The sequence below is a fragment of the Embiotoca jacksoni genome, unplaced genomic scaffold (assembly GCF_022577435.1).
Source record: "Embiotoca jacksoni isolate LCO1_2020_lvr unplaced genomic scaffold, fEmbJac1.0.p SCAF_12, whole genome shotgun sequence".
NCBI classification, from domain to species: Eukaryota; Metazoa; Chordata; class Actinopteri; family Embiotocidae; genus Embiotoca; species Embiotoca jacksoni.
In genome coordinates, this window is record NW_027185252.1 from 7,359,336 (window position 1) to 7,386,440 (window position 27,105).

The 27,105-nt window shown below is 40.4% G+C and overlaps 1 protein-coding gene across 1 annotated transcript; it reads right to left on the reverse strand.

Moving 5' to 3' along the window:
• Positions 1-1,904: 1,904 nt before the first annotated feature.
• On the reverse strand, positions 1,905-26,921 carry pgbd5 (piggyBac transposable element derived 5). Its single transcript, XM_069144513.1, has 7 exons — positions 26,193-26,921; positions 20,270-20,700; positions 15,745-15,879; positions 12,207-12,387; positions 10,427-10,624; positions 8,991-9,096; positions 1,905-7,772 (listed from the first exon to the last, which is right to left on the reverse strand). Exons 1-7 carry the CDS (start codon positions 26,581-26,583, stop codon positions 7,577-7,579), a joined length of 1,638 nt encoding a protein of 545 aa, XP_069000614.1. The 5' UTR covers positions 26,584-26,921; the 3' UTR covers positions 1,905-7,576.
• Positions 26,922-27,105: the final 184 nt, after the last annotated feature.

The following is a 27,105-nucleotide window of genomic DNA, read 5'->3' on the forward strand; positions in this document are numbered from 1 at the left end:
CAAGAACTCATCTGGCTGCAGTTGACAAAGCTATATATCACAGTAAGTGCTTTTCTATGCCCTTATGTATGGAATTTCTTTTACAAGTCGTTAAAGATACAATTAGAAGGAAGTTGTTTTTCTTATCATTACCAGCACTGTCTTTACTGGTTTCTTCTTCTCTGCGGTCTTATCAGACTCTACAAATGGCTTCAGGCTCCTGTGGAGATGCCAGCGTTGCGTTTGAATCCACTGCAGGACCGGTTTCCCACACTCTCCTCCCATTCCTGCCTCTTCACTTTGTCTTGTCAGTCCAATCAGTGCTAAACATTTGAAATGCTTTATGACCATTTAACTGTCTGCAATCTCCTCCAAGCATTTTAGGAAGGGTTTCATGTCAGGTTTTGTCACTTTCTTTGCAGAGGAAAGCAGAAAGGGAAAATGCCTGAGCCTGCTCGAATGTTTTTGAAAGCCTGAGGGCTGAAAGTGAATTTATAGGGGTTTTTAATGACCCTACAGAAGTCACTCTTTTTTTTTTAAATTGTAAAACATCAATCTGTCTTTTCTTACATGATTGGGTACCATGACTGGATTAGAGGCTTGAAGAACTGCTCTCCAGGTTAAACTACAGACTTTACAGTGAAGAGAGCCTCAAGCATAGCAATGCAAACATTTGAAACATTTACACGTATTGTTTTTTTTTTTATGTGAGCAACTTTTAAACAACAGCCAGACATAGAAAACTAATTTCAAAAAGTAGTTTCACATCCCATGTGTGTACAAGTGGACGGAATGAATATAATCAGGGGAGATGTGGTGTCAGAAAAGGGCAGCGTCATTTACTGACGCACAAGGCAGGATAGTCCAACTGTTTTTGAGATTTATCCTATGTAGAATATTTGGATCGATTGATCATGCAGACATGTGCTGCCACATGCAGAGTACAACAGTCGACCCTGCTATATTATTTTGAGATTTTGTTCAAATGCTTTCTTGGATTCGAGGGTGATGTGATTAGAGTGTGGGGGTCAAAGGTCACCGTGGCCTCACAAAACATATTTGTGGCCATAACTCAATAATTATTAAGCTAATTATGAGAACGTTCCACGCAAATGTGCAACACAATAAAATGGTGAAGTGATAACATTTTATATCCAAATGGTCAAAGGACAACTTCATTGTGACATTTTAATAGTTAGCAAAAATGTTTTTCTGGCTGTTATTCAACACCATGACTCAGGGCCAGAAGGAGAGATTGTGACCATATTTCATATTTGGTCAGATACTGAATTGGTGACACTAAGCCTGGGTGTCCACCTTGAAACTGTGCTGATTGTATAGATCTGGCTGTGTTGTCGGTTTGAGGGTGTGTGTGAAGCATCCATTATTTTAGAATAAAACCGTAACAACAACCATATTTAAAGCATTGTCTACTGTCATGGCTACAACTTTGGGTTCTTCATGAATCAGCTTCATTGGATGAATTGTTTCGAAGTCTTCAGTGCGTATAAAATTGGACAGACGTGGATGTAAACTGCAACTTCCCTGGTTCGGTGGAGGGATATAACCACGAGGTGCTAATTGTAGTTTCTAAGTCGAGTGGAGTTTTTGAAGAAATCATGCTTTATTTGAAGTGCACTATAAATTCAACACTCCGCTCTGATAAGTTTAACAACAACTCGTTAAATGTTTCATAAAATAAGTATTTTAGCTGCACACTGAAGTTTGATGAACGGAAATCTATTGTGCAGAGATTCCATACGGTAAAAAAAAACGTATCATCACAGAGGCTTAGTGAAAACACCAAAGAGTTTACGCTCAAATCCTTTAAAAAAAAAAATACCGTGACGCTAATTTGACGCCAAATCGGTTTTCCTTTTGACTTGTAGTCAGTTGTTACAGAAAGTAATAAGCTTCTCCAACTCTTCGATGGGGCAGCCACGTGTGGCGAGTTTTAATGAAGACACATTTACACGACAACCTTGTACAACTCATCACCTCACACATTTTAGAAAGTTATTTGGTCCAGCGTACACCAGTTATTTTACACAGATTATTCCACCCAACTTTAACATTACATGCACATACACACATCCCTCTGGCCCGTCTGTGAAGCTAGATAGCACTTTAACCCACAGTGCTCAGGCATTTCCACATCCTGCAGCCAACATTACAAACCGGAATCATAAGAAGTGAAAAAGTTTCAACCACTTTTTGGCGCCTGGTCATATTATTACTTCTGACATTTTATCTGTAAACACCGATGGTGTTTTTAGCGGTACAACTCTTGCAATATATGACCCTGGTGTTCACTGTTGTTGAGCTCCTAATAAGAACAACACATCTAATTCTACTATCCCTTTTACAGTGGTTTTATAGCACCTGGTAGGGTTATAGAAGTTCATTTACTGTATGCATACAATTTCAATAAATGTATATATTGTACAGCAATTAGTTATGAAGCCCTGAGGTCAGCCATTTTTAATTCATAATCACATCCAAAGCTAATCATTGAGATTCTTAAATATCTTTACAATTGACAACTGTCTCACCCGTAATGACGGACAGAGATGGCACACTGGCACATACAGCACACCACACACATTGACATCATCTTATACACAACTGCATTTTGTTACAATACAACTGACAGTGAGTCGGATTCATTTTATAGCATAATTTTGTAATGATTTAAATTTTTTAACACAGTTAAGGTTTTGGGATCATCATATTATTGTCAGAAGATATCAGACACCTCCGAAAGAAGATACAAAAATTGAATTTGTTGCAGTTGGATGAAGTGACATTTCTCCTCTGGGACTTAGTTTAAATTTGTGGGCATAATTTGTTTTAAGGCTATATTTGGCATCAGGATCTTAAGATTTTTTTTACTTTTGTGGGGCCCAAACATCCCTCTTTCCTCCAACATCCAAACAAGGTTCCTACACAATAGTCTGCCCATAAACACAAATGAAACTAACATCCATCAATATGATCTTTTGAATTTGTATTTTTTTTGGAGCATGTGAAGTCACCCATCATACACATAGGCCTATCCAGACCTATGCTTTTGAAACGTGATAAAAACTCATGTTAATGGATGTAGTGTTGAATCCAGTTGTGTAAAAATGTGAAATATTACTTGAGTTATTACAGCAGTGGGATGAGACACTAGGGCTGCATTAAACATTTTCAGCATCTAAATCTCTACTGTGAACGTGATCATTTATTTCTCTAGTCTCTATTTTCCACAACATGCAGGACAGGGTTTGTTTAAAAAAATTAAAAAAAAAAAATCTATTCTGTTCTAGTCAGTCACGTCGACATCAACAACATTGAACCACTGCAATGACAGGAACAAAGGAGCAGAAAAGGCACTGTATAAATATCTGGTTCACGGCTGATCAATAGCGAGGGCTAAACAGAGTACCTGGGATATTTCGTCTTCTTTTTTTTTAAAATCACATCAGAGATCAACCTGAGAATTTCAAATGACACCATGTTTTTGATCTACAACAAAGGGGCTGCAATGCAACCCTTCTCTGAACTGAAATAACAAAAGCATCACAGGAGGGTCCTCGGCTCTTCTCCTCTGATCCATGATGAAAAGGAAACCGCATGAAGCCACTCAGCTCTCTTTCTGCAACTAGGGTGATAACAATATTTCAATATAGTGGCAAAAAAAAGTTAAAAAACCGATCCTTTCTCTGCCTCTCACACTCATACATATAATTTGTTGCCAAGTAACCTTGGTCCCCAGTGCATAATTTCTCCTCATTTGTGGTCCGAGCATAGTAATATAAGCGCTACAGAAAACCTCTGCGGATGTCACACACGTCTTTGGCGAGTGCCGTCTTAAGGTGTGTGTCACACATGCTTCAGCATGAGCTGCACATTCGATGCCCGTTTACAAATGCAGTCGTCCCAACGGTTCATTTTTATGCCTGCGTGACACACTGTAAGGGATACATTTATGCCAGGATACCCTCGTCAGTTATGTGTTCTTCACCAATTTGTGATGCAGTCAAGGATTTTATTTTTCTGGTGCACTACTCACTCTCCCTCAACCTGCCTCCTCTATTTCTGCTTCACTTAGTGATGATTGCATCAATGCCCCTTCCTCAGACTGTAACAAGCCTAGCAGGCATACACGCTTGCATTAAAGCCCAGTGAGGTTTGTCTTCTCTGACTTTCATATGGTGGATTTCTCCCTGTGTGATTGTTAAATGTCAGGTGTAAAGTTGTGGAACTGAAAGGAAGATCTTTTTCTTGAATTCAGGGACTCATCGTTAATATTTTAGAAGCTGAAACCAGTCTTGTGTATCAAATGTCACTGAAGCTGCACTGATAGTATGATGATGAAACATCATTATGTCTAAATTTAGCCAGTTATTTATTGAAAAAAAATAAAATAATTAAGGACAAAGAATTGCATTGTGTACTTTTAAGCACTGTTTTAAAAAGCATCCCAAAAGCTTACAGTGTTGTGTTTTCTGACCTGCGCTGGTTGAACTTCTCATCCAGCTGCAGAGATATAAGGCGAACTCCATTAATCAAGTTTCCATCCAAATTTTAACCGAACTTGAATTAATGTCGGTTTCCATCCTCTACTTTGATGTGATTAATATGAGTTTGGCTGCATCAAGGTTAACAGCTGGCTAGAGAAATTATCCAGTCAGGTACCATTTAACATTTTCAGAAAAAGAGGACACAGCAATATGACATCATTAGAAGAGCGTCAGTCAAACCTCAGATGAATGAAAATAATGAAAATACAAATTTCTTTGGGCTTGCCTTTCAAATTTTCTGCTTTTCCACTTTTCCACGCAAATTTAAAATGTCGTTAAAAACAGGTTTGGAAACCCATGTATTGTTTCAGTCGTGGGGATTTTTACTTTACTATAGTGTGCAGACTCAGGGGGGCTAACTGTCCCTCCATTGTGGCCACAGCTGGATTTCATTTTTAACAATTTGACCGAATACCAAATGTTATCTGCCGATATCAAGTATTGTATTAAAATCATGAGTTGACAAACATGTGACCTGACAGAAGTGCCTCCTATAGTTAACGGTGTTACTTGAAGGTGAACAGTGAGTAGACACATGACAACAACGTTCAGTGGTGCACACGCACGAGAGGAACAATAACAGCAATGCCTTGGATTAGTGAAAAAGTTAAAAAAATCACAATCTTGAGTGTCAGTAACAAGTGATTATGGACATACACTCACAGTAAGTTGTAAACAAAACACACACAGACATACTGTACCTTGTACTCTAAATCTACAGTGGAAATCTTTTCTATTTTGGTTATAGTCATTAATTTTCCATCTTATTTCATTGGTGTATTTTTATATAATCCATTTCATTTATCTACTTATATTTACAGAATTTATCTGAGAGCAGTGTATAGGATCTTCCTTTTCAAAATTAAAACTAAAAGGATTATCTAATACACGTGTCGCTAACTTTACAGCTCTCCTCAAAGTGCAAGACTGTGATGGGTGTAGGGGGCGGGGGGGGGGGAGTGCATGAGTCCTGCCAGCGAATCACTCAACATCTCTGCTCTACCAGCGTAAAGACTGCCGTCACATTACTGTAATATGTATTCACACATTGAACCATAACGACGGAGCAAGCATACACCAAAACCTTTCACTTCAAATCTTCATAACATGATTCCAGCGTGACAATAACATGTCGACTGCATGTTAGGCAAAGCAAAGAGTCCTTCTTAAAGCTGCAGACAGCAGTGTGGGGTAGTTCTAGTGTCAGATAAATGCTCGCCTCTCTATTCGCACTTCCATTGGCTGCACCAGAGATGGCAGGTCTAAATCTGTTGCCTGGCAAGAAATGTGCTGATGGAGGAAAGCAACACTCACATCAACTGCCCAAAATGAAGCCAGGCTTCCATTTCAAAAGTAAAAGGTGATTTTCCGAAGGTCTGACAGTATGCCCGCAGGTATTACTACTGAAAAATGTTCTCCTAAATGTCCAGTTGTAAAATCATGTGTCACTTTTGTAAAAGAAAGTGCCGTGTTTGACAACATAATTTCAGTCATTTTTTTAAGCGCCTCACATCCGCAAAGCCTTTTACCGACGTTAAGATTTGTTGCAATATTTGTTTTTCCGAGACATCTTACATGCCAGCAGCGATTCACTTTTTAAACTTCCTGCACCTTAATCTTGCCAAGCAAAGTCATCCAAACCCCGTGCCCACTGGCCAAGATTATACTCGTTGCCTGGCAACGCTGGCTTAATCAAGGAGATTTTGACCGTGTTCTTACCCTGAAAAGCTCAAGTACATTTAACTGTAATGAAGCAGATGATTGCTTTTTTCTGCCAATGAAAGTGGTGTCAGTACAAAAGCAGGCTGCAGAGTTGATTTCATTTCTTATTAGATTTTGTTGTTTAAGACCCTCAATTTTCTCGTGTTGCAATCCTACAAGAGCACAAAATCTTCTGCCAAATCTGGAACAGGAAAAAATGTCCTTATTTGTATTTGAAGTGTTTTTTGGGGAAAAAAATATGTCACCTATTTCTGTACCACAATTAGCATTTATTATATGTAAATTAAAATCTAGTAACAGTTGTCGGATTGTTACTTTATGTTGTCAAATCTGATCACAACCACAGTGTTCTGAAGAAATAAGATGAGTTTATAAGAAGTAAAGAATAAGAATGTTTTCCTATTTTTAATTCAAATTATTGCCTTTTTTAGTCACATTCACTTTTATAGAAAAATAGGGAACAAAGTTTTCAGGGTCTTTCTTTTGGTCTTTTGATGTTGGAGGCTGTGAACCGGTGACACACTGCTGGCTGCGGCATTACATCAAGAGACAATCTTCCTCTAGCAAGTACAGTTATGCAGCAACACAACACATCTGGGTCACAATATAGCCGTAACATTTACACCCTCGGGCTCAATGTCGCGCACACAAATGGCAGTTCCACTTACTAAATACATACACACACAAACAATTTTTCAAAACTCACCTGAAATCATTTTCACATTGAACAAGAGAACATCACAATCCAGATTCTTGATGCATGCAGCGTGTGAACACACCACAGTCCTGGTTTACTAAGTTTTTGTTACAGGGGTCACAGTTGTTTTCGCAGAGTGTAAATTTTGAGCTACATGTAGCCTCTCAGCCTGATGAATATGATGTTTGAACACTCGCGTGGGACATTCATTCAGGCTCGTACGATTTCACTCTTTGAAGCGAGTTAAAACTTGAAGCCGACATAATTTAGGAGTGAAACCTTCCTCATTTCGTTGTTCCTTCCTTCATCTCTGCTTGTGAAGTCGCTCCTGCGAACAAATCCTTAGTAAATCTGTGTGGTTAGTAGTCGCAGTTGAGGCATGTGAACTGTCCCATGGCTCATGATTGTGTTGTGTGTAGCTAATGCATATTTACAGAGCCACAAAAAAAACAACTAGAGGAGGAGACACACAGGCTTGGCACTGCTTCAGTATTATCACGTAGACACAGAGTCTGTACGACCGAGTGTAAATGCATTTGTGAAGATTGTGTTTGTGTGTTTTTGCTGTTGCACGCTCCTTCTGTCTTCGTCAGCCTCCTCCTTCTACTCCTCACTGCGTGGGGGAGCAGTCGTCCAGATCCAGCAGCTCTCTGACCAGTCTCTCTCCGAACTGCGCTCGGCTGTATCGTTTGACCGTGTAGGTGTCGGACATCTTGTAGAGGATGTACGCGTTGTTGATGGCGATGCTGATGCTCAACCAGAACACCTGTTGCCAGGTCTTGTTGGGCTTGTGGAAGATAAAGTACCTGTGTGAGGAAAAATAGTTGCTTACTCCACAGTTTCTATTCAAAGATTTTTCAATTAAATAAATTAACATTAACACTATGAAGAATATGATTTAAAGTGAGAATTTTTTGCTGAACAGCAGCCACGGCTACACTTGTGTCACAAACGGGATAACAGCACACAACTTCACTTCAGACAACGCTGACAAAATTCAATTGGACCACAAACAGGAAAAAATAAAACCATTATTCGGTCTTCTACTGACTCATTCGTGTCAGTTAGACACCAATATAGTGTTACACTGTTACACAATTAATAGTTTAGGCCAGGGGTGTCAAACTCATTTTAGTTAAGGGGCCACATACTGCCCACTTTGATCTCAAGTGGGCCAGACCAGTAAAATCATAGCATAATAATGCATACATAACGACAATATTTCTCTATGTTTAAATCATTGGTGAAGGTTTTTGGATGATAAACCCTATTTTAAGGTCTTTCTACAATAAACTAGAAACATGAAGACCAAAAACTCAGACATCAGCCCACTGTTTATCTGCCTGGGCTCTCCTCTACAGATTCCCTCGCTTTGTGACGCGTTTGACGTCAAACGCGTCACAAAGCGAGCAGCGAGCGCTGCTGCCTCCGGAGCAGACGTCGCATTTACGCTGTTTTTGAAGCAATTACTGGATTGATTAAAAAAAAAATTACAAAACGTTTGTACTCATAAACCTCCATATTCTCATAGAAATGCAAATTATGTCTTTCTGTAATTTTCACACTCAGCAAAGTCATCCGGCCTGGCCGAGCTGGACCCCCTGGTGGGCCGGATGCGGCCCGCGGGCCGTATGTTTGACACCCCTGGTTTAGGCGATAAAACGCCAGGGAAAGTGAAAAACCACAATTTCCTAGAGCTCAAGTTGATGTCTAAGAATGTTTTGCTTTGTCTGACCAACTGTCCAAATAAGGAAACGCTATAAAAGGAGAATCTGGCACAAAAAAAAAAAAAGATGATTATTTCAGCTATAGAGCAGGGCTTTTGTTTGGACTTATTTGTTAAAGAAGGAGAAAGTATTTCTTATCTCAAAAATTACAATCTTATGGCAGAATATGTCATGTAATGTCTAAAATAGGGCTGATTCAAGCTTCTAGTCAACAACAACAAAAAAAAAACTCAAAGATTACATGGAAATTGTATCATCTTGACTCAAAACTGCTGTTTTGTAAAATGTTGCACATACTTGCTGTACTTGTCGTCGTATTTGCAGATGTAGCTGAGGTGCGCCGCGAAGGCCTCGACAGCCAGGGGACACGGGATCTCCCCACTTTTCCTCTTAATGATCACACCTGCCACAAATGCGTGACAAAAACGGAGATTGAGAGACATAACGAGGTCAACCGTTTTCTCACCTGGCTTAAAACCAGACGAGAGAGAGCATGACAGAGGCTGCCCAGGTGTGTGTCTCCTTACTTCTTATTAGTTTTTTTTTTTTTTTCTGGCCTCGTAGTTGCTTTTTGGTCTCTGGAGGTCTGCTTTGTTTAACGGTTCTTTTTCACTGCAGCGAATTGAACTTTTCACAGCAGGAAACTAAGAGCTGTAACTAATATCATGAACAATGCTTCTGTGTTTTTTTTAAAGCCACGGTTAGCCATGACAGTGAGCTAGCACGCACAATGGCGCTCTTCTGGACTGTCATTGCCCTAGAAAAACATCTCAGTTGCTCTGGGAACACTGAACTATCTGCCAAAATCGGGCATCCAATTCACGTATTTGGGGAAAGAAGGTGCCCCAGGCAGTTAAAACATTATGCTTCATATTGTATTTACAGTTAAATCAGCTGTGAAGAAGGTCCAGATTCGCATTTGGTCTGTATCTGTCTGATCAGGCTAAATCTTCAGTGGAAAATTTTAGATGTGCGTCCTAACAATATTAGTGTAAGTTTGGACAAAATTAAAACACATCTACCAAGAAACAGGAGTGGCTGTTTATGCACATACAGTAACTCTTCAGATTCACTCTGTATCCTCATGCGAGTTAATTACATAACATTACCCACATAACAATTTCTCATTCCTTCTTTAAAAGCTCCATTGTAAAAAAAACCAAAAGAAAAAAACGTTGGTATTATTGATGGGATTGAAACCATTTTGTTCTTTAAGCACAGTGAAAAAAACATTTGCACACACACCCCCACGCAGAGGTGAGAGAAAAATCAATACCGGATAAAAACGGTTTAACTGATCCGGAGCTTCACTTACACTCTCCTCATTCAAAGAGCACCAACACACTGCAGCCTTCGACGAGGTTTAAAACCCAACAAAATTGTTTAATCAAGAGTGGATTATGCTGTGAGAGGAGGTGAATATCACCATCCTGTCGCCTCCTGGAAATGGATTACCTCGGATTAGAAGCTCTCATTGATTCCCACAGACACAAATGTTTAACAATGTGCCAACTTCTTCTGAAGGTAACTTGCATCCAAAAATGACAGAACAGTTAATCCTTGTTTCACAAAAAAACCCAACTCTTTATCAGTGGCAGAATAAAGTCTTTGCATTTGTGTTTTTCTGCAAAAGACCTTTTAAGAATCCAACAAATTTTAATCTTACTTTGTTGTGGCAAAAATCAGTTTCCTATCGTGTTAAGATGCTTTTGAAAAGTGATCTTCTTATTCACCTTGCTTTGTTGGGGAGTAAGCATTGGTGAGGAACCTGAAGTGGCCCTTGTTGTACCAGCTGATCAGTGACATGCTGCCTTTCATCATCACGCGTGATTGGCCCCGCTGCGCTGGCGTGGAGCCGCAGACCAGCATGTTTTGTGGAAGGCCTGTACAGTCGCTTTTTCTGGTGCTCAGCAACCCACAGCAATAAATATCTGGAGACAGACGCAGGGACAAACAGGAAGACATGTTAGTATTTGTACAAATATCTCTGCATCGCAGACATTCTCCGAGTATGAACACAGATGTGAGAATGATGCTGCATACCTCAGATTCCTTGGTTGCAGCTTAACAAATATAAATAATAACAGTTTTTATAAGTCTTCTATTAAATAAAGTATATTTTGGTGTTGCAGCTTGGGTTTTATGAAATTTCAATGTTTTTTTTTTTTTTTTTACCAATTTCAAATAATACTCAAATACTACAGCGCAAACTGTTCACACCGTTTATGTCTCTCACAGCTGAAACAAATCTACTTTACTACTGTTTTTCTGCCACTTTCTTTCTTTATTTCTTACATGGATGAGCAGAGGCGAAACAATCATGTGGCTGACGGCTGCTGATTTGTTCATGTTCTCAATTTGGAGAAGGATTTTCATGTGTGCGTGTGTGTCCACGGTAAGTGCTGCACAGCAATTAACTCGGCTAATTAATCCAGCAAGATAAATTTGAAAGAAAAATGTCGGACAATGCCTTCACAAGCTGAATGTCTCGTGGTGGCTTCACCCAATCAGAGTTAAAAAAAATACTGATTATATCGCAGGTCTTCTTTTTTATTTGCATGGCAGCTCTGCCCGATTGAATTTAAAATTGCTTTCCGTTATTGTTTCGTGAAAAAACATTGTAAAAACAGGGATGTAAAGACTTTGATTTTCAAATTGATAAGATCATCAAAGGAGCCCGATGAGGTGAATGTTAATTTTCTACCTTCACTTTTTCACTAACTTGTAGCCTTTTATGACACAATGACATCGTCCCACATCTGCTATTATTATGAAAGAAAATGGAGCATTCAAATGTGATTCATCCAACTAAAATAGGATTATCCTTTCATGATAAAAGGCTCCTTTGGTATAATAGGCATAAAAACCAGACCTTCAAAAATGGATTATCAGCATAAAAAAAAAAATTAAAAAAAAAAAAAATCACAATTTCATCCAAAACAATTTCCTGCATATCTTATGTGATCCCTCTGATAAAATAGCACACAATGACAAGATGAGCTATTTGAAAGCTAATAATAGAAAGGCAAGAGTCCAGAGTCTCTTAATATCTGGTTATAGCAACTTGTGTTTTACTGAAGTGTCCACTTCAACTATTGATTTTTTGAGCTGTGACCAGGATAAACACTCCCTACTGAAGTCCTTCAGAGGAAAATTATTGTATAACCACCAAGGCATGCTTATGCTTCTAACTGCATTCTGTGGTGCTGTGTAGGCTCATCTGAAATTGAAATGCAACAGACTGCCATCCTCTCTGTGCTGTTTAGCCTGGGGATACCATCATCACACAACATCATTAAAAATAAATACACAAAAAAAGAAAAATGCAAAAAGGGAGCGAGATGAGATGAGGAGAGAGATTAAAATATTTGCACCAGAGGAGAGGATGAGGGAGGGGAGTGAAGACGAGAGATGAAAGAGGAGGAAGCCAGGAGAAGAAAAGGTATTTTTCAGGCAGCATGGCAGACACAGACCAACAAATAGACAATCTACTGCTACAACTTGTTTGTGTACCTTGTTTGCTGAATTCTGAGAAGAGGCTGAGGCTCGTGATGGACGGCCCGGTGAAGATGATGGTGTTCTTGCCAGAGATGTTCTGGCAGAGCTGCTTGGCCACGAGGCTGTGGAGCTGAGGTTTGTTCTTCAAGGTGGCCAGGCCGTCGGTGCCCTGGCCGTCCTTCAGATGGACCGAGATCTGCACAGAGATTTAATATTTTTTTTTACATAGCATCATCCTATTGTTCTCTCGGTTAGAAAATACTACAATCCAAGTGATCATTTTACAATACCGTGTTATAGAACAAACACCATGTTGAGGATTTTACTTCTCTTAAAGTCTTACCGGTAGTGAAGGCCATTCCAGACTCGGCTTTTTGTTTTTACTTAAAGCTGAGCTCAGAGAAATATTTTTTTTAAAAAGACTCTTGTAAAGATCCTTTGTTTTTTGGAAAGCTCTATAGAACTTGCACAGCCTGCCTCGATATACGTTGTTCTGCGAGACTCCTTGCGATTTTCTACAACAAATGCGAGTGCCTAATTAGCTCTTGGATCCGAGGAGTCATAATGGCTACATTTATGGGCATCACGGTGGTTGAAGAATTTAGCTTCAGCTTTAAGGCATGCAACATCCCAAGTTTGAGTTCAGTTCGGGACCTTTGCTGCATTTCATTCCCATCTGTCCTCTGTTGATGCTCTGATAAATGGATAAAAATGTCTCCCAAAAATAATACAGTGGACATTAGAGCAAAAAAGGAGCTAATAATATGTCCAAACTTAAAAGGGTTAATCTTTAGGAGAATTCTGACAATCTGTTGCTCTGGATCAAGACGGGCTCAGCTGTACTTTTTAGCTCAACACACTGGTACATGATGCGCTTGAAAATAAAAGTCTCAAAAGAAACACAATATCCTCCAAAGAAAGCCATTATCAAGCATGAACAAATAGAAAAATAAACCCACAAACCATCCTCTGTCCCTTTTGAGCTTTCTGCTGTTGTTAACGAGGTCAATGGCATTAGCCTGATTAGCGAGCATCTACACATCTAGACTTGTAGCTATTAGACTAAGTAATCAGTAGTGTGTGTGTGTGTGTGTTGTTGTTTGTGTATCCGTGTGTGGTGCCCTGGCTAATGGAATCTCATTGATTCACTCCATTAACTCATTTTATTTCTTTGATCCCCCCCCACCCCCCTCCCTCGACACAATTCATTTAGACACAGAGGATCTAAATGGAGACACACGTCAGCGTACAGCGCACTGGTAAAAACTGAGTGACTGCCAAATGGCTGCAGTCACTATGAATGCTAATGCGTATTTGTTAAATGGATGGGATAATGCAATATTGCTTTAAGTGACAGACTCTGGGATGCTTCTTGCACACAACTTATGTTTTTACACAAGAAATGTGGGATTACAAAAAACAACATGAATGGTTAGATTAATCATTTCATTTTATCTGAATCAATTTAGCAAAAAGAAAAAGAATATTAACATTCTGAACAGGGACACTCTTCTGTCTGCTAATGGTATTCTGGCCTACATCCAGACTGAAGGAGGAAACTCTTCCAATGCAGTGTACGTACTTTTATGACCGACATCAATCTATTTATGGGATCTGTGCAGTGAAATGCTCTTCATTTACAATCTTGTATTATTGGGTTCCTGTACTTCTGACCCAGTTGCTCTAAAAGTCTCGTTGCGTTTGTACTTGGGAAGGTCATTCTCAAATAAAAACAAGACAACTCAACTTGAATATTGTTTAGTGTTACATTTTTTTGGTATGAGATGCTAAGGCAGGTGATATCTTGTTTCTCCTTCGTAGACACTACAATATATAAACTGAATGTGTGTGTGTGTGTGTGTGTGTGTGTGTGTGTGTGTGTGTGTGTGTGTGTGTGTGTGTGTGTGTGTGTGTGTGTGTGTGTGTGTGTGTGTGTGTGGTCTTTCGTTTTTATAAGTACCATTTTCAGCTGAAGACTGAGAAAAAAAAAGAGATTTTTGGAAACCTTTTTGAAGTTTCCTCATTGGTGGTTGTTAGAATTAGATTTCGGCTTAGTGTTGTGGGTCCTACGTGCTTCATGATGAAGCTATGATTAATGTGTTGCTTTACCTAAAATGGGGGGGGGGGGAGCAACAACAAAACAACACAATTCCCCCTGTGACAACAGTGATATGCCAGCTATAAATGTTTTGTTCTAGAAACATTTGTAGAATATTTGACTATGTTCTCGTAATGTTTTCAACAGGACATTTTTTTATTTTTTTTTTTAATTTTCAGAACATTCTTTAAACATTCTCTAACATTCCTAGAATATTATTATTCTACAGCAGTATAATGTGCTTTCAAAACATTATAGAAATGTTTTGTGGTAAGATTCTTAAACTGTTTTTCAAGAGCATTTTCCTACTTTTAAGAAGAACAAAATAAAATAAAAAATAAAACTTCCTGCTCGAATACATTACCGAGCTGGGCTGTCTCAGTAACTCGGCAACAGTTTCTGGAAACACATGTTTATGTTGAAATTTTAATGCAAGCTTTCGTTGCTTCAGTAAAACTCCATCCACTCTCACAAAGGGAGGAGAGACAGGTTCATCCAAACATAAACAAATAAAACCAAAGCTAGCTACCACACGGGGTAAATGCAATATGTCCTGTCAAGTACACTTATGCAAATGTTTGTATGTGTGCTGGTGTGAGCCTGCATGTGTGTGAGTGGCTGAATGGAAGATCTGTACAACATTTAGTCACCTGCAGTCTTGAGGAAGAATAATGTTGGATGTCATGTGGCATAAATAGTGATAAGTTCTGCAATAAAACTATATGAAATAGTTTGGGAGATGTGGTTCCTGGTTTTCTTTCCGCATCCAGTGTAATGACCTCTATAATGGTCAGAGTCAAACAGGTCTGTCAGTCCTCCTGCGGTGCTGGGCCTCAATTAAATGGTAGTGTTACATAACAACCAGTGTAGGAGTGGAAGGTTGCAGTCAGGGCGAGGCTGTTAGTCAGCAGAGCAGCTCGGCCTGCCTGAGATGTGATGGCACAGATCTAATGGTGAGCCATTAACTATTCCTCTCTAAAACAACATCAAAAGAAAAATCTGACAGCCAAAATTTTTAGCCAGAAACCATTTCTTATGTCAAGATACATTTTTTAAGTTCAATTTTGCAAAAACCCAACGAGAAGCAGGATTCCTCTTTTTAGTGAGCAAAAGTAATTGGTTGAATTCAAAATGATGCCACATCGACAACCTGAGAATGAGATTTGAAGTTTGGGGAAGATCAAAGTCTCTAATGAGTTCATAAAAGCCTTTCTGATTGACTTCAGGCTATCTGCAGACTTCTGTCCTGCATATTTGATGCAAAATATTAGATTTCTGCCTCGAAGTTTGAAAGCAGCAAAGTAAAATAGAATCAAAGCAGACAAAAACTCGTACTCTTTTTTTCTCTCGTCTCTTCACTCTCTCTTCCTTCTTTAAGTCAGACCTGAAACTGCTGATGATAAATGATTCACTCTTCCTCCAACTACAACAGTATACAGTAGTCTGTGCAGCTACCTGACAGATGAATCCGGTGGAGGTGCATTGTCGGACCCAGAGGCTGAACTTCCTCTTCTTCCTCTTCCTCAGCTCTCTTTCTGTACAGGTGGTGATGAACACCGGGTCCTCATCTATCAAGGGCTCATGAAGAACCTGGAAACACAAAGGCAGTTTGTCTTTAGTACGTCTTTTAATAACCAAGTCACAAGTACAAAAGGTGTTACTGGAAAAATAGCTGGCCTTAACAAGCCTCTGTGTGTGAGGGTTGAAAGTGAGATTGTGTATGATGTAACTTTACAGCGGAGGGTTAGAGAAAGAAGGCAGCCAATCGAAGATCCTCACAAGTCTTGTATGTGTTTTTGAGAGCGATACTGTGAGAGACAAAAAAACAGTTTTCTCAGCAGAAACATGCTCTCAGCTGTGCAGCTCTGTCGGCAAAACTCTTCTGAAAAATGCCTCCTCGCTTGTTAGTTTTATTTTTCTCCACTGTCAGAGTTGCTGCTTTGTCCTTAGCTTCTGCACTCCCGTGTTATCCCAGCGGTATTATTCTCTGTATGTGGTGTATAACCTCCTTTCCACGTCCGCGAAAACACAAAATAAAGTAAAGACGGTGCTTTCATGTTCAAATGAAAAAGAGACAAAAATAAATGAAGACAAAATAGACAGAGCATGACTGTTCCTTTGTCCAAAAAAATAAAAATAAAAAAAAGGTGTTTACTCCTTAAGTAAACTCAGTTTGCCCTGAAGTAAATAAGTCTTGTGCGGGAGAAACTATCACACAAAAACAGTCGTTCAACTGTCTGCTAAACATGGTGAAAAAAAGGATAAAAATGTAAAATACATCAAAATATAACACAGACAGAGTTCACAGTTTTATGACTCTCTACCTTTAAAAGTAAGCACTCCAACTCAGTAAAGCTGAAACTATCAGTCATTTAATCACTAAGTCCGAAAATAAATGTCCCAATTTTGACAGTGTAAAAGGTATTTACAAAAATTCACTTGATCCGACTTCTCACGTAAAAAAAACAAACTGTTTTCCTCCACTTCCTGTGAAAATAAATTAAATATATCTTTGAATTTTTGATAGTTGTTCCTAAAGAAGTCATGCCGCCTCTTGCTGTTGTGGTCAGTGAAGACTTTGTTTTCATCAAAATGATGAACAAGATGCAAGAAATGTATTATATTGTATAGTTTAGTTGGATATTTCAAAAGCGGGGTAAACTGTGCCATCTTCCTCTTGTATATTTATTATTTCTCAGGTCTGTTCACTGTCTCTAAATAGTTTGGATGGGTCAGATCAGATAGCCAGGATCAATTTCTCAGGAAGGATTAAAGAACATACTTAAAAACTGCCACACATTCACAAATCCAAACACACACAAATGGAGGTATTAGCACACAACAAATATTTGCATTTTCAAATTTCTCTCTCCCCCTTCCGCCTGCGTCTTCCCGTCCTCCTCTTCCCAGATACCACCATGATTTGACTGAAGCTGAAGTGAGAGGCGACCCACAGCTCTGTCCTGCTCTGGCACCAATAGCAACAAATCATTTCCCAGTCAAATGTGGAGTTATGGATTATTCCAGTTGAAAATTAATGGGGCTATTTAGCCTTTGGATGGATGACATCACCCAAACCACAAGGGCCTTTTCTGAAATATGTCATCCTGTCGCTGCCACACATTAGCACAGTGATAGCTACTGCCGCCAACCTCTTCTAACTGCTGAAAACAAGGTGGTTACATTTGTACATGAACGTTAGAAGTAAATCATTTACAAGGGTTCATTGATCCTGCATTGGATAAAGAAAGGGAGAAAATCCATTTATCCGCGCGCTGTCTTGCAGTGCGTGTGCAGTGGGGGCTGCGACAAATGCTCTTAAAGATTTTACATTTGCAAATCAATCTGAAGCAGCTTCGACAGAACATCTGAGCGACTACGAAACTGCCAGACTGACGAAGAAAATGTAAAGCATCCTTGCCAGAAGGAGCTGACACAACATGCTAATATTCAGCACTGATATCGTTTGCAAGTTTGCGCTCATATTCACATAATCACAAACATGTTGGCAAATGCAAATTGGCAGATATTTCCAGGTTGTAGAGACTCAAATGTAGAACAAATATCCTGAATTCAAACAAATAGTTTTATAACATAAGCAGCCTCTACTTTGATAACTAAGCTGGTCCTTGTCTAGGCAACAGCCTTTAAAATGGGAGTATTTGGTGCTTTTCTTCTATAATATAAGCTAAATATTGTCAGGTTTTGGACTGCTTTTTACACGTGTGAACGTGGGCTTTTGGAAACCGTAATGGGCATTTGTGTACTCTTTTCAGATTTTTTTTTATGGATCAAACAATTAATTGATCAATCTAGAAAATAAACAACAGATCAATTGATGATTAAAATCCCCATTAGGTGCAGCCTAGACTCAAATATGTACATCAATTTCTTTCCTTCTCCATCCTTCTCAGAAAGTCCGTCATTAAACGGGTAAATTACTTTTCCATCATCTGTGGAGCAACAGTTTCAGTCTGTGCCACTCTGAATATCTGGGCCTACTCTCTCCCCTTGGCACTGAAAACCAGCAGATAAAACAAACTGGCCTAGATACACATGTGCCACATCACTGCTGACAACACACACACACACACACACACACGCAGACACACGCTGTCTGACAGTCAGCCTGCCCTCATTGTTTCAGTTTTCTCATTTTCAGATTTAAGCGAATAGAGAGCTTTAGCATAAAACCGTTCCACTCCACCACTAATTACATGCTAAAGAAATAAACAACAACATTTATATTTAAACTATTTTAAATGGTAAAATGACAAAGCTGAATTATGTGGATGTGATATGAGAACAGGATTGAGTCTGGATTCCCAAATGCATCGCAGCGCTGACATCATCTTTCACAGTGAAGATGAGGTTACTGCACTCAAAGTGTACACAGACTCAAAAGCAAATGAATCAACTGCTTTCCAGTACTTCATAATTTTTTAAGAGCTTGACAGTGGCTGCAGGGGTGACAACACATGCTACCAGAATATGATTAACCACCTCTGGTGCTCTCCTCCGCCAACCGATTCTGAAGATGAAGCACATTTTGTTTGTCATCATTATGGAAGAACATGTAGCAAAATGAGAAAAGCCTTTAAATTGAGTGGAAGCTATGCTACGTGACTTTTATGGCAGCTATCTTCATGAGTAAGTAAAGGTTGAACATGGGACAATGTAGAAAACCAAGAGCAAACTGCATGTTATGATGTCTTTGACTTTTGTTTTTGATTGTGACACCAAGTTCAGGTAACTATTTCCTGCTTTATTTTGTAGTTGTCAATCTCTGGTGTCATCAACACTTTACTTACTGCTAGTTTCTGTGCCTTGTTTACCAATCAGTCAATCAGGGATACACAGCAACCTACCCACTTCCACTTTCCAGCAGTTTCTCATGTTTTCCTGTCCTTGTGCCTGACCTGTTATTACCTGATTTTGCTTTTGCCTCCTTCATGCTTGCTTTGTGTAAAAAGCTTGGACAGAAAGTAAAGACTGGGATTTTAAACGCTCACCTGCTCTTGAGCCCAATTCCTGGGTGCCATTGTTATAGTGACACTAATATTAATTAGACACACTGATTTCCAGTACGTTAAAGAAAGCAAGTTGTGTACTTTTGCTGCTTCCTCTTTTTTGTTTCTTTAATGAGAGGCATTGGTTTCTCTTTTTGCGATCACATGTGGATAAAAACAAAAAAGAAGTTGGACAAATATGGAACAATGATATGGAAGGACCGGGTGGATTTAAAACAGGTTGAGTTTTCATGTGTCCTTTCAAACCTGCAGCACTGCTATTCATCCATAGCAGAAAGTAAAGTAGGAGTTAAAAAAAGACCAGCCCACCCAAAGTAGAGAAGCCAGGCTGCCGCTCTACTGCCCCAGTTGCATAAATATGGGTCTAATGCCGACAGTACAGAACCAAGCTTAAGTCGAATGGAAGGGAACCTGCTAAAAAATAATGATTTCTCAGATACTTGCTGTGAAGACAGTTTTCAAACTAAGAATTATTTCTGGAGCTATTTAGTTAATTCAGCCTCATCCAAGCCAAATAATTTACATTTTGATTTTACAGAATAATTCAGGAACTCCCTGGCTTCTGTATTAAAAGAGAACGTATTTAAATATACCCTGAAGTAAAACAGAATTGGCTCTGCCAACTGCATAGCTGATAAAACCGTGATTCAAAAAAGTTTTCATCTCTCGTTGAATATTAAAACCTGAAATGTCTGCTGTGTAAATGATCTCTACAAGTTGTTAAAAAGTTGTATGAGCATGAGATCGTATAAAACGTCAACTGTTGTGTTAAAATGTGTTGACCTCTGACAGCAGAAGGGTTCTGGTCTCAGCTAATAGAGAGTTTAAGATGCCGAGGCTGCAGCTACTATGCCAGTAAGAGAATATAGAATCAGTGTGAGAATCAGGCATGTATATGCATGCAAAATGTTGTCTCTAAATACCCCAAAATACCTATCTACTGTACACACCTGTGTCTGTGAGGGTCTGAAGGTGTAGCTGAACGACTGCTGCAGCGAGTCCAGGAAGGGCTGGATCTTGTAAAGGCCCTGGTTGCTCCCCTGTGACGGCCGGAAAGCCACGATATGGAAGTACTTGAGGATCTTCTCGAAACGCGCCTGGCTCATCTTCAAGGCGATGCTGCGGTTGCTGAAAAAGCCTGAGCTCCAGATGCTGAGCACCGACTCACAGCGGTGCACACTGGTGGAGGTGACGAAGCCCAGGAACGCCTTCATCTCCTGGGCCGTGACGGGACGCCAGCCTTCGTCCGAGCCGAAGCGCTCCTGAAACTTCTTGGCGTACATGTTGGTCTGGGTGACCATGTTTTGGATGCAGTTGTCCGGGACGAAGAGCTGGAAGAAGTCCAAGGCTGTGGCGGAGGCTGGCATCTTCTGAGCGGGGCCTGCGTCATGAAAATGGAGGAAAAAAAGAAGGAAATATTATGACAAACGAAATTTGACGGAATGACAGAATCCAAGTCCCATTTGGACTAACTCAGACAAAACTGTCACTTAATCCCAGGTTTCAAACTTTGGTACGAGGCCTTCAATTTGATTGACTTTGCTAAAAAAAAAAAAATTATCTTTAGACACTGTGAGACAATAAAATTACATCTTGTTGAGCTGTCACTGTCAAGGTTGTGTGGGATGCTTTCAAACTGTTTCTTGCTTACATAAACTAAATTGTCAGCTTAAAAGAAAAGTAGAAACATGGACAGAGAAAACATCCATAAATTAAGGTCTTATATTGAATTAAATCCTCAGAGTTTACATACCGCCGCTTGGCTTTTTTGTGAATCAGCCACGGCAGCTTTTGGCTTGAATGTCAGGAGCCCAGAGCAGCAGTTAGAAAGTTTACACGACATGACAGCCACCACACTGTAAAGCTTGTCACACCGTGGCATTTTTACGCTTGTCAATGGTTTAAGTGCCTCACTGATTTAATGCCATTGGAGGCAATGAGTCAAAAATCGCGTTCCAGCGTAGTCGACTCGCGAGGGAGCCACAAATGAAAGACATCTGAAGCCTGTCAATAAAGCATCAGCTGATCAGAGATGGTGCTGTTTAAACAGCACTATCTACCCATTAAACCAAAGAATGGATGCATTTAAATCTGTGGATTTGCAAACACACACACACACACACACACACACACACTTCCGAGCACTTGCACACCGGGGGAAACATGTGCAGGTGCATGAAAAGATTGTGGAGTAGCTCAAATAATTTGAAAGAACTGAAATTAAAATTTGACTTAAAAACATACATATCCTCATAGAGAGCCATTTGGAACACCTGAACACGAGAGGTGAAGTGCCTCGAGATGAACGATTGGCTGATTCTCCACTCATATATTAAACCATAGCAGAACAAAGGGACACAATGAAATTATGTCACTGAAATAGTGCCACTCAAACCGCAAACAGTGGAAATATTGATGGAAATATGACATTTCTGTTTCATTCTGCTGTTTTCATATAAATGAATGGAAACGATGCTAACCATTATGCAGTAAAAGTGACAGGTATAATATAGAGCTGAAATAGTTTGCCAAAATGTATCAATGGCAGCATCAGTGAAGGGATACTTGAGCTCATCTGACAGGAGTGTGTGGGTGAAACTGACAAGAAAGACTTAGAAGCACTGGTCTACTCAAACAGCCGGGCTGGACATCAAACTTTTCTGCCTTTAGCTATTTTCCATCACTACTGGATGGTAAAGTGACATTTACGTCCCATTTAAAGGCTCCCTGTCTGTAAGCCTTTTAGCTGTTGCACTGAAGCCACACAGTCGATACACTCTGCAGCGACTGTCTTGTGTTTGGTAAATTCTAGATTTTTTTTTCTGAGGTTGTTGGATGCGCGAGAGGGAATTTGGATGTTGAGCAGAACAACTTTGGGCTCAATTGAACAGCACAATCTCATTATCTCTGTACACGGTTTTCACTCTCTCTCTGCTTTCTCTAGTCCTGAGTAGCGAGCTGCAATTAAAGGAATGAAGGACTTTTGATTCAGTCTTTTAATGATGTGTTAAAGATAACACGCACAAGACTTTGTCCTTAAATGATAAACTGGTAATGTGTGGAGGAGGACAAAACAAGAAGTAAGCAAAAAAGACAGTGGAGTACGAGCACACCCACACAGTTGAAGCTTGTGGATGAGACAGCAGGAGTAGCCGCTCAAAGTCCGCTCATTTGCATGCTATTAGACTTGAAACCTGAATGTAAAATGCGGCATGACTTTGAGGCCACTCCTCAATAAAACAGCAGACATTCAGACGAAGGTCAACTGAGGCAAAATTATTCACCTTAGCTCATCTCCGAATGAAGCTAGAAATGCCGCCTGAGGAAGGACTCATCATTCTTATGGATAATGGAATTGTTTCATCTGCCGCTGAGCAAATACACTCTTCCTCCATAGATATTTCTTCATACGGTCCTGCCAACTCATCTCCAGTCCAGCCTGCATCACGATGATGAAAGTGGATTAAACATTTACATAATTCTTTCAGTCTACTAATGGTAGCTGATGGAAGACTACATGGGAATCTTAAAAATACACATTCCCCACATTGCTCATTCCAAAAGTCCACCTACACTGCGCATACACACGGAGATGAGGTATAATTCCCCGTGATTACCAGCTGTTGTAGTATTTCGATTGTCGAGGGACAAACATCTGCCTGTCGAGAGCTTTCATAACCACGGATTTAAGAATGAGAGATTACTGTGTATTTGCAATGGATAAATCCTTCATGTAGACTGAACATGCTTTAAACTCTTTTTTTGGGGGGGTGGGGGGGAATTAAAGAGAGTGCACATGAGTTTGAGTGACTAAAATCTTGACTCAAAGGGTTTTGTGAGACAAATTTTTGACTCCACTCGTGTGAAAGAAACACTCATCCTGTTGCATACAGCACTAAGAGCATTCATTTCCCATTAAATAGTTCAAAATCTTGACCTATTCTGGTGCATGAAAAAATAAACCAGTGGAAAAAAATTATTAGTCTGGGCTAACTTAGTTTCAAAAGCCTGGAAAAGAAGGCATAATAGTGCACTTAATTATTTATTTATGCATTCCGATTCCTTCAATAGTTACAGTTCATGTTTTGTCAGTGACAGTGACTACAGCAGTCTGGACCTGACAGTCTCACTGAATGTCATTAGACCAAGATCAAAATATGTTCAATTTTCCTGTGTCATGCATAATCTCGGGGCTCTTGTTTGTTGTCATTCTGTATTTTTGTCTCTGCATGTCCATACTGGATTGAATATTTGTCTTTTCTTTTTTTCCTTTTTTTTGTTTAATGCATTTTTTGATAAGTGTGTTTAAAAAAAAAAAAAAAATCAGACATGCATCACTGCTTTAGATAAATTATACTATCATTCAATATGTGTAAATGCTTAAACAGTACATTACATAAAAATGTAATATAAACTTAACTTTGTACATCTTTTTTTAAGTGATTATTTTTTCCCCTAACGGTTCTGCGATGATAAGAGGCAACATTAATATGAGATACACTATTAGAAATACATGGTCAGTGAGATAAACTGACATATGGAGATGGCCAGTAATCTATCAGACAGCTCAGCCAAGTGAATGAATAAATAGCTCCTTAATTCCCTTCAACATCACAATAAGGGGGTTACATAATCTAAGATGTGGACGTATGCTTCATAATCCTTGGGCTGGTCCTTTTCAACCCGCCTCACACTGCAGGGGAATCCATCTCATGTTGAAATAAAGACAACACATCACCTATAAACTCGACCTCGTGCAAACCATATTTTTATGCAAGCCATGAACACCTGGTTTTCAAAACTCTGCAGCTGCAAGTGACGATGATCTGCTGCTGTAAACAGCAAAATAATGCAAAACAAAAACCAGCTGGAATCTTTGAGAGTTTGTATGAGGTTAACTCAATGCATTATGACAGTGGCTGATCATTTATGTACAGGGTGCACAGTGTCCAAAGAGTGGAGCCGTCACATCCACACTGCATCTGTGTCAGCACGCTGACAGACAGAGAAATGGGCAAGGGAGACAGACAGGCAAGTGACAAAAAGACAGCCAGACAGGTGGTCAGACAGACAGAGAAATCCAGACACATGATCAAAATATCACAGCGTATCACGGCCGACTTAGCTGAAAACATCATCAGGCGTAAGCAGCTTCCCGTGCCATTAAAATCTGCAGAAACACATATTTATGGAGATATGCTAATGCCCATAATGGAGTCAGCCTTAACTGTTCAAACCGATTAAATCTGACAGCGGTCTTGTCTACTTGTGGTCCGAAGTGTTATTATGCTTTCTATCCAGGCAGCTCTTAATCATCTCACCCCTGATAGAGGACGGCAGGCCCACACACACCAACTGCATTTTAAATCATCAGACCAAGACTATACAAAGCGGGCCGACACACCTGCTGCCACCCTTGCTTAAGTCAACAGAACCACAAAAGCCAAATGGAGGAGGTCAGTCCAGGATGTGGCAGTACAGCACATCCTGTGACCCTTTATCTCATTAAAGAACCTCACTAGGAACCTCTTATTTGGAGTGAGTAGAACAGACACTTGTCCATATCTAAGGCCTGATGTTCACAAAGCAGGAAAGCTGAAGTTAGCTGAATAAATGGGACTGAAAAAAAGAAAAAGAAAATTCAAAGGCAAAAAGGGCGAGTTGGTCTATTTTTGTGTGTCCTTCAATTTTGTTTTCTGAGACAAGCCAGGGCCACTACCTTCAATTCATACCCTAAAGTTCCAGCGGCAGACCTTTTAAAACTTTTATCTCATGATCAGACACTTATGTCGTCTTTTATATTTCAGCTATAGATTTTTTTTTTCTTGTCTTTAGAACAGCTTGCAAAACAGATTTTTCTTTCAAACACAACCAGCACTGGTTTCCTGGCAGTTTATCTGCAGTCAAAAATTATTTTGATCAAAATTGTGTCCCTCGGTTATGTGTGAGCAGATTGGGGCTTGGTCCATATCTGCTACAGCCATATCCTGGATCATCTCCAAGTCTGCAAGCGTGCAACATGTCACGGCGGGCGCAGGATGGCAATCCCAACAATAGCCTTTGCCTGAGCGGCGGCAGAAACGACGGGAGAGGAGAACAAATTCAAACGAAGCCAGAAGGTGCTGTGCTAAAAACTCCAATCCCCACTCCCTGATTCCTACTGCATACATTTAGTGACATATAAAAACTGTTCTCACACACACACACACACACACACACACACACACACACACACACACACACACACACACACACACACACACATCTATTTGCAGAAACACACAAACATTTGAAGAGAAAGCATGCCACCAAAATCAGAATACATCTCATATAGCTACATACGGTTATGAACTCTGTTAATAAACACACAGAAGGACATAGACCAGCATTTGTTCATTAATTTTGCATACATACACAAATGTATGTATAGCCAGCCTCCTGTATGCACTTGCATGTGTGTAGAGCCATGAGAGACCTCATGCTGTTCTCTAAATTAAACAGCATGGCCTGCAATGACACACGAGAAGACAGCATGTGCACCACAACAGCAAGGGGTGAAGTATCAAAGGCTCAGCCATTTAACTTAATACTGTAATTAATGATGCAGTGTCATGCCTCTCTGTCACTCACTATCTACACACAAAGAAGAAGCACACACACATGAATATAAAACAAGCTTACAGTTGTACAAATAGCCTTTTGTGTGCTGTTTTGGCTCCAGATTGAGAGCCACAGAAATGGCCTGGCTGACCTGGAAAACGTGAACTGCACTCTTACTGTCTGTATCTATCCAATCACTCCACAGCCACGGGCAACGCTTTCTCCACTGCAAAAAAAATGACCTTATTCATCTTGTCGTGCATCACGTCTCACCATATGTCTCTTTGTACGACGGCATCGTGATTTCCTGCAGAGTCTCCATCCAGCCCTCCACCTCGGCCTGACTACGGGACAGAGAGCCCGGAGGACCGGCTCCGCTGCTCCCGCTGTTGCCACCTGCTCCCCCGCTGTGCCCGCTCTCCTTATCGCCCCGTTTCTGGTGGTGGTGGTGGTGGTGCTGCTGCTGCTGCTGCTGCAGCTTCTCGTCCTCGCCTACCTCGGCTATGTAGTTGTCGGAGTCGGAGTCCCCGGAGGTGCTGTAGAAGGGATTGTCGCTGCTGTCATCCCCGGACTCGCCGAACACGTCGTCGGATATCTGCAGGCTCTCGTACCGGGAGCGGGCCGCTTCCAGGAGAGACAGCGCCTTCCGCCCGCACTCCGCCATCTCTCTCTGTGGTGCTGCTCGTCTTCTCTTCCTTCCCCCCCCCAACCCGCACCCTCTTCCTCACCTTTTCACTACGGTTTCAGAGGCGTGCGAGTGGTCACGATTTTCCAAGAAAAGGGACGTGCTTGGCCGCTACACCCTCCCCAGTCTCAGGTTGTGCTCCACCTGCCCTACGGGCTCTGCTGCAGAGCCCCGGCGGTCAGAGAGCGTGTGGATCCGGGGAGAGCTGTCCGCTTCAAGGGTACTGAAATATTTCCGTCCCCTTCTCTGCCTACAGCGCTGCGCACTGGGCAAGATTATCAGTGGTTATGGCACCGCATCCGGGTTGAGAGAGCAGCGATTTCTCCCACACAGAGAGAAATACAGGGAGTAGTGGCAGCCGCTGCATCACCTGACACCAAAGCCCTGCACCGTTATCCAATAAGAAAGCATTTTCCAACCCAAACTCAGAGGAGCGGCTGAGGCTGAAATGAAGAAATATTATGATGATTGAATATTAGAATCAAATGTTGCACAGAGAAA